General features: G+C 37.0%; 2 protein-coding genes across 2 annotated transcripts; one reads left to right on the top strand and one right to left on the bottom strand.

The window, feature by feature from the left end:
• The first annotated feature begins 3,291 nt into the window (after nucleotides 1-3,291).
• On the top strand, nucleotides 3,292-3,720 carry LOC139868129 (uncharacterized). The gene has a single exon (XM_071856464.1). It carries the CDS (start codon nucleotides 3,292-3,294, stop codon nucleotides 3,718-3,720), a length of 429 nt encoding a protein of 142 aa, XP_071712565.1.
• Nucleotides 3,721-4,324: 604 nt separating this feature from the next.
• Nucleotides 4,325-11,114, bottom strand: LOC139866747 (biotin carboxyl carrier protein of acetyl-CoA carboxylase, chloroplastic-like). The gene is made up of 7 exons (XM_071855041.1): nucleotides 10,739-11,114; nucleotides 9,687-9,740; nucleotides 9,481-9,611; nucleotides 8,588-8,915; nucleotides 5,360-5,431; nucleotides 4,637-4,702; nucleotides 4,325-4,547 (listed from the first exon to the last, which is right to left on the bottom strand). Exons 1-7 carry the CDS (start codon nucleotides 10,907-10,909, stop codon nucleotides 4,524-4,526), a joined length of 846 nt encoding a protein of 281 aa, XP_071711142.1. The 5' UTR covers nucleotides 10,910-11,114; the 3' UTR covers nucleotides 4,325-4,523.
• Nucleotides 11,115-12,024: the final 910 nt, after the last annotated feature.

Genomic DNA, 12,024 nt, shown 5'->3' with positions numbered 1-12,024 from the left:
TTCATATGATTTAGATTATTTCAAATTTCAAAGTACAATTCAAGTGCATATAATTCTAATTTGAATGCTCTGTATCTAGTTTCATATGTAAACGATATTTCGGCTTTAAACAAATTTAACGGTGGGGACGGTGAAAAATACGACACCCGCCCGCCGATTTAACGGCGTTAAAGGCCACCGTCAGGCACCACCGTGGGCAACTCTGTGTTTCTGTTTTTTTTCTTTTTCTTTTCTTTCTTTATTTTCTGTTTTAATAATATTAAAAGTATATAAATAATGAATTTAACAACGATTTCTCCTATTTTGACCTCAGTGTTCAGTGTTAAATCTCAGTGTTTAACATTGAACGACTCATAGTGCTCTAACATGAAATCCAAAACTGTTACAAAAAGAGAAAAAAAAAACTAATTACGATTGTTACTATAAAATTCATGTCAATCAATATTAGGTACAACACTAGAAAAAATTCGACCGCGCAACGCGCGGTTGTGTTCAACGCGCGGTCATGTTTGTATATACGTTGTTTGTTACCTAATATATCTAGTAGGTTGGGTTGTTTGTTGGACGTGTACGTATATGTATGAAATATAGCTCGAAACATTTAGTGTTTTTTTGATGATGTCCGTTTCGCATATAATTAGTCGCGTTGTGTTCGTAAAATAATATCGAGTTGAACGGTGATCTCGGAAAAATTTCGCTCGGGAAAAATTTAGCTCGCACCGAGCGAGAATATAGGGCCCGTTATTTAGTGTTTTTTTAACGATGTCCGTTTCGCGCATAGTTAGTCCCGTTGTGTCCGCCTGATTTTTTCAAGTTGAACGGTGGTGTCGGAAAAATTTAACTCGGACCGAACGAGAAGATAGGGCCCGTTAAAAATACGGGTGGAATCATTTTCTTTTGTTTTTTTTAAAATTATATATTTACGCTTTTTACCCTAAAAAATAGAAAGTTGGGGGTCGTTTTGTATATGAAGCCGAATTTGAGGGGCCGGGTTTAGTGTGAACGCAAGTTCAAAACGACATTCGAATAAAACTGAAACATTCGAATAAAACTGAAACTACGATTTTGCCTATGCATATTACTATGTAGGGTTAATTACATATTACATAAAATAATAATAGCATCTTGAAAAGTTAAAACAAATACATGATAATAACGTAACATAAGCTTAATAAAATACGAGTAGATGATAGCGTACCTTGAATTGAAATGTTAAAATATGATCAGAAACAAACGATTTGGATGTTGTTCAAACTTCGAATTTTATATAATCGTTGATGATGACTTTTGCAAACTGTTTGAAATATCGGTGATGATATGATTTTATACCGAGTTCTAAGACTGTCTGGAATGAAATGGAAGTTGAGTCCCGAAACTACTAGAAATTTTCTAGGCGCTTCGAGTTAATTTGTGTATGGGTTCTAGGTAAAGTTTCTGTATTAGTCCTTAAGGTTTTTGGGTTTCACAAGATTGGTCCAGATAGTTTGAGAAGTTACTACAACAACAACAACAATACCCAATTCCACTAAAGTTGAGTATGGAGGAGGTTAGATGTAGGCAGTCCTTTCCTCTACCCTAAAGTAAAAGGGAAGTCATTCCTCCACCCACGGATACCTATCGGTCACCAGGTAGAGGAAGTCGTCCCTCCCTATTCTGTAGAGCAGAGAGGCTGCTTCCTAGGGACCTCCGGCCAGAAAGAACCATGAATTCCGATATGTGCAGTAAAAATATACAAGTACAGTTGATAAAATAGAAACTTTACCATGAATAATGAATAATGTATACTCCAAAACGATATGTATAGGTAAAAAGAGCAGGTAACAATATAATGTAATATAACATAAAAGTAAAATAAGTGAGTGTCAAATATGCAAGTATAACAAGTCATGTAAGTACAATAAGTATACGTAAACATGTTGGTAAAAAGCATGTAGGTATAATATGCAGTATAAAGTAGATGGTATACAATGTAAGCATAGACAAATAAGTATACTATGTTAGCATAAAAACATGTAATATGAAAGTACGTATAATTTAATTGCTATTGCTATATAATGTAAAACAAACATGTAACCATATAGAGCAATAAAGCATGTGGATATGCTGCAATAAGTATAGATATTTTATATATCCAAAAAACATGTACAGCCAATACGAGAAGTACCACGCAAAAAAAAAAAAAAAAAAAAAAAAAATGAAGTGCACACAAGCAAGTAGGCAGGGAATATAAAATAAATAAACAATATGTAGAACCTAGTCATCTATTCTAATTCTACTCCTCCACAAATTACTATCAGAGGTCATGTCCTCGGTAAATAAGAGATCCTTCATATCAAGCTTCAATCTATCCTCCAACCTACGTCTGGGTCTACCCCTTCTCCTTACGCCCCCAACAACGAGGGTCTCGACTCTCCTAACCGGGGCTAAAAGTGGACGCCTCAAAACATGTTCAAATCATCTAAGTCGTACTTCCCTCAGCTTGTTGGTTATCTTCCCAACTTCCAAGTTTGAGAAGTTACTGTTATATTCTATTTAATTTAATATTTCAAAGTTTAAATTTTCAGTAGTACCAGTAGGAAACAAACTTTGATCGTTGACTCAATGAGTCGGTAAAACAACATTATAAAAGTATCAATACTTTGTCTTTAAAGACAACCAGCCAAATTTTTTATCAACAGTATAGGCCGGTACGGTGGTAAAAACAGAAACTTTTTTCACCCGGGGCGAATTTTTTTTTTTTTTGAAACTTAGCAACTTTTTAAAGTAAAATTTGGAGGTTTTTGGACAAAATATGAAGTTTTTTGGACAAGATTTGGAGATTTTTGGACAAAATATGAAGGTTATTGGGCAAGTTTTGGAGGTTTTCGGGCAAATGTTAAAGGTTTTGGAGTAAAATATGGGGAAAAAAAATATTCACTGGAGGCAAACTCGAAAAATCCAAAATTTTTACACTGAAAATTGCAAATTCACTTAGAGCGGATGCCCTTATCCTTACCTATTTCCGCCAGTGGGCCGGTAAATATACGTACTGAACAACAAAAAATATTTAAAAAACACAATATTAAGAGTAGGTAATATGGACCTTCACCGGCCCTTAGTTGTACAAAGGCATAATATAATGTTGATGAGAGATCCATAACACCAAACGTCAAATTATCATGGAGTATTATTATTTGAGTACACATGAAATTTCAAATGTCACTGATATTCTCTACCCATCTTCCTCTCAACATCCATTCCATCCTATTAATTAATTAGTGTTCCATAACATACCATTTTATAGTAATCCAAATGGGACACTTGGGAAGCAAAGTGTCCAACGGTGTGAAGCAATATTGGCTACGGAGAGGCTACAAGCATCTCGCTATCGGTACTGATAAACCCAAATCAAAGACAAACCGAAGTTCTCGGAGAATAAAGGTAGCTTCCAAGTTGAAAATAAAGCTCAAGTTTAAACTTAAACTTAACCTTAAGAAGTTTCTTACTAGATTTCGTCGTGCTTACGTGAGTATGATGATGAAGGTGGCCAATTCGCCTCTTGTGAGTGGAGGAGGATTAGGTGGTTTCGGAGGTGATGGTGCTTGTCAATCTGGAATGAGACCCACAAAGGACTACGATGAAAAAATAGTAATTCAGATGTATAATTCACTGGTGATGAGACAAGCGCAACTTGCAGCACTCAAAGTCGAGCAGGGTCCCCAGATAACTTGTTCCGGGTAGTTTTTAAGTTTTTGTATTAAGTAAAATTGTGTATATTGTTATTTGTGGATGTTATTAAACATCAATAACGAAGTTCTTGATAATGATATTCACGAGGATAAAAAGTTCGTGCTTTGCTGCGGAGTGATTTTCCAGTTAACGGTCGGTTGATTGAACGAACACGTTTAACGGGTCGGTTAATGGTCGGCTAATTGAACGGTAAAAAAAGGCTAATGGCCGGGCAATTAAACATTAACAAAATAAAGAAATGGAGTAAATAATAATGGAAAAATTAAAATAAATAAATAGCTTACCATAATACCCTTAAAATTGAAAGTATTTACATAATTGCTATGACAATAGTGATTCGCTCACCAAAACTAGTGTGTGTATATAATATACCATGAAATCTACATGTATCATGTATGCATGGCCGGCCATTTGATCATAGATCTGGATCTTGTTGACTTGCTATTTTACGAAAAAATGAAAAAATGAATATTTAATTTAAGTGATGCTAATAATGATAATGATACCAATAATTAACAAGCATAAAGAGTCACATTTTGATGATTAAATCTTTGCCAAGACAACACAACAAGATTATCAATTAGATTATCTTTATTAATTATACAAAGGGTCTCATTTAGACTCATCTACAATCAAATAGATAATAGTATAGTGTTTGTTTATAAAGCAGTGAACAAAACCAAATTACAATACCCTTTACCCGCAAAAAAAGAAACTAAACAACAAACACAAGTCTAAAGCTTAATCTCGTACTTTGACATATAATAGTCATCAGATCACTTCATGTCTCCTCGTCATGGTTCAATTACAAGTAGGGGCTGCAAGCAACAACAATGTTTATCGTTTAATCAACAACACGAATGACATTAGTTTTACATATAGGAAAAAGGAGGAAATAGAAAGATACCGTGTCCAGGCTGACTGGTTTCCCATCCTCAGCAAGAATATCGACTATCGTTCCAGATTGATCAGCCTAAAAAGATAAGCAGAGTTAGCATAGTGTTCAAAACAAGTTCCAGATTTTTACAGTTTCATAGTTTATAGATTAGTTAATAGCCAATTCCCAAAGCTTAGAGATTTGTCTTTAAGATTGATAATTTATAACCACGCAGGCTTGCATGAGTGGCCACCCGAGTTGCCCAATGAAGCACATCACCCGTGTTCAATTTCTGGCTATGCCAAATTGTTCAAAAAGAGAGTGTGACTAGAGGGTGTGTATAATGCGCAATTCACCCGGTACCAAGTCTCGCGCTCGGGGGGCTTGATTACCCGAGGTTTTACCTTCTATGGGGGAGCCAATGTGCTCGTTCATAGGAGGGTTTCTCGCTTACCCAAAAAAAAAAATTGATAATTTATGTCAAATAAAAATGGAAACAGATGTCTCATACTATCTTACAATCAACAAGTGAATTCTAAAGGAAAACTGATCAAGTCGTAGTTTAACAAGCATGTTAACAGTGATATTATGTCCGAAGTGACGTTGTTTCTCGAATATAAACAAAGAATCATGTATTTACAGGAGTTCAAAATACAGGTTTTCAAGTATTATGTTATGATTTAGTTTAAGTAATCGCCAGTAATATTACAGTATTATTTTTATGTATAAACTACACACAGAATGGCAACGTACCTCAATCTCGTTCATTAACTTCATTGCCTCAATAATGCAAACAACCTGGCCTTTTTTAACCTTGTCTCCGACCTGCAAAAAATGTATACGAGATATCTTCATCAATAATGCAAACGCATCACTGCAGAATCTGTAAGGATCGCATAGCTCAAACACAATGTCCTGCAATACAAGCCCGAGAGTCCATCCTTTTCTAAAACCAATTGGTGATAGAGGGATTTTCCCTTAGACTTATATACATACATTAGTTTTGCCCCATGACCGATGTGGGACTTTGGTTTGCACCCTTACAAACCTCCCCTCAAACCTAAGTCCATCTAGGCCTCCCCTCCAACGATAGTCCGGATCCAGGCGGCGGCTTCCAGGATCAACTCATCGTGCCAGGGTCCCCTCGAACGATAGCTGGGTCCACTCATCGCTGCATACAACCGAGGGTGCGCCACGTCACTGCGTGCGCTCAGGGGTGCGCCCATTGCGCCGTCCACCACATCGGGGCTATAACCTGGCTCTGATACCATTTGTAGGGATCACATAGCCCAAACACAATGTCCTGCAATACAAGCCCAAGAGTCCATCCTTTTCTAAAATCAATTATTGTTGAAGGTGTGAAGAATTTGATCAAAGGAACAAGATGTGACTTGATGAACAAGGCGCTTGACTTGGTGAACAAGTCGTAGAGAGCTTGACTTGGTGAACAAGTCGTAGGGAGCTTGACTTGGTGAACAAGTTGTAGGGAGCTTGACTTGGTGAACAAGTCGTAGAGATTCTCTTGCCTTAATTAATTCTTCTAGTAGGAATGGAGTATGGAGCAAGTAATAGATATTTATGGAATGTCTTTTGCTTGAAGGACAAGTTTAACTTGGTGGACAAGTTTAACTCTTCCTATAAATTGTAACCCCTAGCCTCATTGTAATGTGTGCACAAAATTAATAGTAGAAAAATCTCTGGTTTGCGCCCGTGGAGTAACCCTTCTCCGTGTTTTGGAGTTGGGATATAACCACGTTAAATACCTTGTGTCGTTTATTATTTTTATTTATCGTTCTAGCTTTATTAATCGTTTGTCGTTTGTGGGTTTGGTGGTTTGATGAATCACCTGTCTTGTTAGGGCCTACCGAATTCCTAACAAGTGGTATCAGAGCTTTAAGGTTCGAAGACGGGCACGATGGCGATTTGAAAGCAAGATATTCGATATGTTTGATGATTCGGGTGTTCATCAAGGTTAGATTAAACGACAGGGTTGTGCGTCTTGCAACTTGTGTCGAGATATCGAAGATTTGTTGCTGAAGACAAAGAAGAGATTATTGAACGGGTCGACCAATGTATTTGGTCGAATATTCCATAGTATTTTGGAGTATGTGGGCAGGGTTAGCTTCTCTCACTGAAGAAATTGGTTTGAAGTTGTCGGATAGGACGCGTTCGACCGTGGCTCGGGTTTGGGTGATGGTTTGTTCAACAAAGCGAGCAGTTTCTTATGGGTGACCAATTAGGAATCTTCAGGTGATGGTAGAAGTGGATAATCTTGTAAGTCCTGGAACTTGAGCTTTCTAGAGGGTGTCGGGAACTCGATGGGAGTTTGGTAACCGACGGAAGTACTGAGCTAGTGGGAGTTTGACGACTAATGGGAGTTATGGAGACGGTTATGTAACGTGGGTCTCTGGTATTCACATGATTAGTGCGTATAACACTAGGGTACTTGGATGCTGCAAACATACCCTCGAATGGCAAATAGATTTGCAACTGACCGGTGGAACAAACCAGATTCTTCTCGGATAGCCACGATTTTATTTCTTATTCGTACAGTGGGAGCGTGCTTGGGATTGAGAAGATGGGTTTGTGAAATTCAGAGTTATAACGATGGGTCAGTATACCAGCGTGAAAGCGGGAATAAGTTCAAAGTGGTAGATTTCAAGGTTGTGATAGCGTTCTCATTGGAGCCTTGATAAATAGTCTACAAAGGCGTCTATTAGGTTTTCTGATTGCTGGTAAAAGGAAATCATAGATAGACGGAAATTCTGTACTAATGATCGTTGACACGGGCTTCTGGATTGGACGTGTCTAGAGAGATGGGTGAGGCGGTGTTTGTCTCATGAAAGAATCCTGTAATTGAAGTTTCGCATACTTAAATTGATCTTCGTGTAAGAAGATGGTGGTGCAAGAAACCGAGAGTACCTAAGTTAGTAACTGGAGATCGGGTTGAAGCTTGGCGGTTTTGATGTCGAAAGACTTCCTTCCCTCTGGCGTGGAAGAGCGGCGTGACCCAGATGTTTGATTCCGGCGGTATCAAAAGTCGTAGCTGAGAGGAGATCGGGAGTTGCTATGGGTGTTTTAAACAACATTGACAGTTGAGGCGGTTATTGGTTTCTAGTTCCGACAAGTAGTGTTGAAGACCTTGTATCGAAAGTCTACTCATTCGACATATGTGATGAGTGTGCGTGTCCCAAATGGAGTTTGGCGGTATAATGGTGGTTTGACGTTCTTGGTTGGAATGGAGATTGATGTTCGGGTTTGTTCAAAATCTTCAAGTGTGAGATTGTTGAGTAGTGAAGAGTTTGCTCAAAGTCTTCAAGTGGGAGATTGTTGAAGGTGTGAAGAATTTGATCAAAGGAACAAGATGTGACTTGATGAACAAGGCGCTTGACTTGGTGAACAAGTCGTAGAGAGCTTGACTTGGTGAACAAGTTGTAGGGAGCTTGACTTGGTGAACAAGTCGTAGAGATTCTCTTGCCTTAATTAATTCTTCTAGTAGGAATGGAGTATGGAGCAAGTAATAGATATTTATGGAATGTCTTTTGCTTGAAGGACAAGTTTAACTTGGTGGACAAGTTTAACTCTTCCTATAAATTGTAACCCCTAGCCTCATTGTAATGTGTGCACAAAATTAATAGTAGAAAAATCTCTGGTTTGCGCCCGTGAAGTAAACCCTTCTCTGTGTTTTGGATTTGGGATATAACCACGTTAAATACCCTGTGTCGTTTATTGTTTTTATTTATCGTTCTAGCTTTATTAATCGTTTGTCGTTTGTGGGTTTGGTGGTTTGATGAATCACCTGTCTTGTTAGGGCCTACCGAATTCCTAACAGAATCAATGAACTAAAAATGTAAGAGCTAAGATAGAAAATATAAACATGTATTTGAATACACCGACTTGAATACCTTTCGACCCGTCCTGAAACCATTTTGACAGGTTACTCAATGCACGCATGTAGATATGCATATACTATCAAAGTACCTTGACGAAAGCAGGAGCTCCTGGTGCAGGAGATCGGTAGAAAGTCCCAGCCATGGGGCATTTCATTGGAGGATGAGATGACTTGGGTTTTGCAGGTGCAGGTGCAGGTGACGGTGTTGCTGGTGCGGGTCCCGATGAAGATGTAACCGGTGGTGGTGCAGCCGGAGCAAACTGCGGTGCAGATTGATACATAGCCTGCGGTTGTGAAGATTGCATCATAACCATAGGAGCAGCTGGAGGTTGAGGTAAGGCTTCCTTTTTTCTGATAAGAACCTCACAGCCCTGTTGCTTTAGCTCTAGCTCCATAATGTCTTTCGAATCCACAAGCCTAAAATTTGAAATAACATTTTCCATTATAAGAAGAATTGAATGAAAACAATATTATATGGGGACAAAATGGTTATGTACAAGATTGAAAAATATGCAAGACTGAGACAAGTCGGTCAGGAGCTTGAAGGTGGAGTCGGTTGAGACGAATGGTTGACTTTTAAATACAAATATATCAAATACAAATTTTCAAACATAAATATTTTGAACATAAGTATTTTAAGAATAATTGATTTACACAAAAGATGATGTGGTGTTATTTTAAAAATATATAGGCTTTTTATAATGTTTTCTCTAATTATAATGTATTTATTAATTATTAATTTATCTTTAGGGATACAATGTAAATTGGATTTTTTCCCCATCAAATTTTTAAATGGTCTTGGGATTTTCGTTTACACTTGAACAATACAAGAAAAAAAGTCAACTTTTGACCGACGTTGACCTGACTTTTAGCGTTGACCGAGTAATAAGACGTTTTTGTGTGAAATGAGACAGGCTAGTCACCAAACCACCGCAACCGGCGTTCGCAACCATGGTTATGTATAAGAAATGGATTGACTTACTGAACAAGCCCTGCAACTTGATTCATAAATGCAGTGATTGCTGCAGCATCAGGGACTGTGGTGTCCTGAGAAGATATCTCGGTTAATTTCTCTGAAGCCGGTGCAGAATTTGATGATTTCTCAACGGCAATCTTAATAGAAAAGGAGATTTAGACAAAGACTAAGATGAAAGAAAAAATTATATATACTAGCATTGTGTAACTCACATCATTAAGTTGAGCAGACACTCTCATGATGTCATTCTGGTTCCTCTTAGATGACTACATAAAATAAATATAGCATAACATTAGTACAAAACAATCAAATCAAATACTAACCATCTCGTAACAAGTAACCATCTCGTAAATCATTTAGCTAAAACTAAATTGTTATTTTATTAGTTTTCTAATCATTGGATGAAAAAAATAAATAAATAAACTAAGTTATTTTATTAGTTTTCTAAACATTGGATGAAAAAAATAAATAAATAAACTAACACTCGATTTAGGCCATCAACATGTGTAGTTTTATAAATTTGAACTTAACCAGTTTAATCCTGTTATCCAACCCGCTGATGGGAAAGCAAAGCAATCAAAAAGGAATAAATTAACTTAACTAAGGTGCTGTTTGTTTTTTAAGATATTTTTGTCTGAAGATCTGCGGACGATGTCTGTAAAGAAGATGTGGTCTGAAGGTTTGTATGTATGTTGAATAATGAAGACTGTTTGTTTTTAGGTCTGCAACATAACTTAATTCTGTCTGCAGCACTTAGAAGCACATTTCTAAGTCTGCGAGGCTGCAGACATAATTTTATCTTATGTCTTCAGAAAAACAAACTGTCTGCAGTAAAAAAGTCTGCGATCGCGCAGACATAAGACATAATAACTTAACATACGATGTTTAAGTAAAACTAGTTTTAATACATAACTTAGTTCTGCAATCGAAAATACAACTTTAAATTAGAAGCTGCTACTTATCAGTGCTTCAAAACGATATTGTCAAACAAAACCATTATTTGACTAATAGCCACATATCACTGTTCTCATTAATCAATTAATTAGTCTATTAGATAGTAACACTCCATTATAAGTTGTCACAGTTGCATTAATCACAACTACAGTAATTTAATCAGCCAGTCAACAAATTCAACAAACCAGTGATACTCAATTTAGTCAATTCAAACTTTAAAATTTAACACAATTAACGAATCAATCACAAAATATGGATCCAACGGATGTAAATTCATACTTACAACAATAACAACAGACTCATAGGTTACCTGGAATCCTAAGGAAGTGGATACAGAGATCAATGCACGGTTTGATTTGAAATGAGATTGAATAGGAACAACGGAGCTGGTACGAAGTTTGGGATTGTGGTTAGGGTTAGAGTGAGTAGGGAGTAAAGAAGGTGATGTGTTTGGGCAATTGACAGTGAATGAAGAAGCCATTTGTGAAACAAAGAGGGGGAGAAATTGGGGAAAATTGAGTTGAATTTGTAAGGATTTGGGGGCGGAGTTGGAGGAACAAAGTGAGAGTAGAGTTTAAATTTAAAATACAGAAATGAAATTGCAGGGCGATATGAACGAGGGAGATGATGGATTTCACTAGGTGGATGAGTTATTGGTAGTGAAGGTAAATGGAATGGTGTTTTTGCTAATTCTGTGGTTAATACTCCGTACGTCATTAAAGATTGCAAATCACTTTATGATAAATTCACATAAAATTACTAAAATACCCTTAAATCTTGTATTATACAAAATTTTTAATTCAATATAATAAAGGAATATAGTAAAGGGTGTTTCTAGAAGATGGCATATAATATGTGTGGATCTATCAAAATAACATTTAGAAATATCAGTATCCTTATAATTATCTTCTACTATCTATTTTTTCTTCTTGGAGTTGCATTAGTGTTTGTCAAATTGGATTTCCCTAATTTGATTTCGAACGTAGAAAATGAGATCAAAAACAATCTGAACTCCTATTCCTTTTTTATTCATGTCAACGAATTTTCTGATTTTAAAGATGTTGATCAGTTTTATCATCTAGGTTTTCCTTTAGATTTATTAACCTTATTGAATCGTGCGGTTTGACACGGTGACGTGATTTTGTTTACGAGTACCGTTGTAACTTGTAATAATTATTTGGGGATGTTGGTAATGTTGTGCTTCATAAGCTCGTACAGATGGTCCCTATGCTAATCACTATGAATCTGTCAAGTCTAAAGTGCGAGCTCAAACTCACTCTACTCTTTCAATTATCGTTGATGATGCGTTTGAGCCTACTCTTGAGAAGGTGGGCATCTCATCCTCTTCAAAAGATACCTCTAATGCATCTGTTTTGGAAATGAAAGTGGGTCCAGTTAAATCCATGTTTTGTGAATGTTCTTGGGCATGTAAAGGGGTTTGTGCCGGTCTCGGTCTTGTTGCAAGTGACCCCGTTGTTCCAGTTGTACCGCATTTGGTTCCGTCGAGCCCAAGACCACTTTACAAAGACGTTCTTGTTGGCATTGAATCTTCATCCTTACCAACGTGCGATTCGGTTAAGATGTTGGATGAATTGG

Source organism: Rutidosis leptorrhynchoides, chromosome 9, assembly GCF_046630445.1.
Source record: "Rutidosis leptorrhynchoides isolate AG116_Rl617_1_P2 chromosome 9, CSIRO_AGI_Rlap_v1, whole genome shotgun sequence".
NCBI lineage: Eukaryota > Viridiplantae > Streptophyta > Magnoliopsida > Asterales > Asteraceae > Rutidosis > Rutidosis leptorrhynchoides.
The sequence above is the reverse complement of the archived record's forward strand: the minus strand, read 5'-3'. Positions and strand labels throughout refer to the sequence as shown.

Coding starts and splice junctions, on each gene's coding strand:
- LOC139868129 (XM_071856464.1), top strand. CDS start 3,292: ATGGGACACTTGGGAAGCAAAGTGTCCAACGGTGTGAAGCAATATTGG.
- LOC139866747 (XM_071855041.1), bottom strand. CDS start 10,909: ATGGCTTCTTCATTCACTGTCAATTGCCCAAACACATCACCTTCTTTA. Junction 9,741..10,738: donor CCACTTCCTTAGGATTCCAG/GTAACCTATGAG, acceptor TATTTTATGTAG/TCATCTAAGAGGAACCAGAA. Junction 4,703..5,359: donor AGTTAATGAACGAGATTGAG/GTACGTTGCCAT, acceptor TTATCTTTTTAG/GCTGATCAATCTGGAACGAT.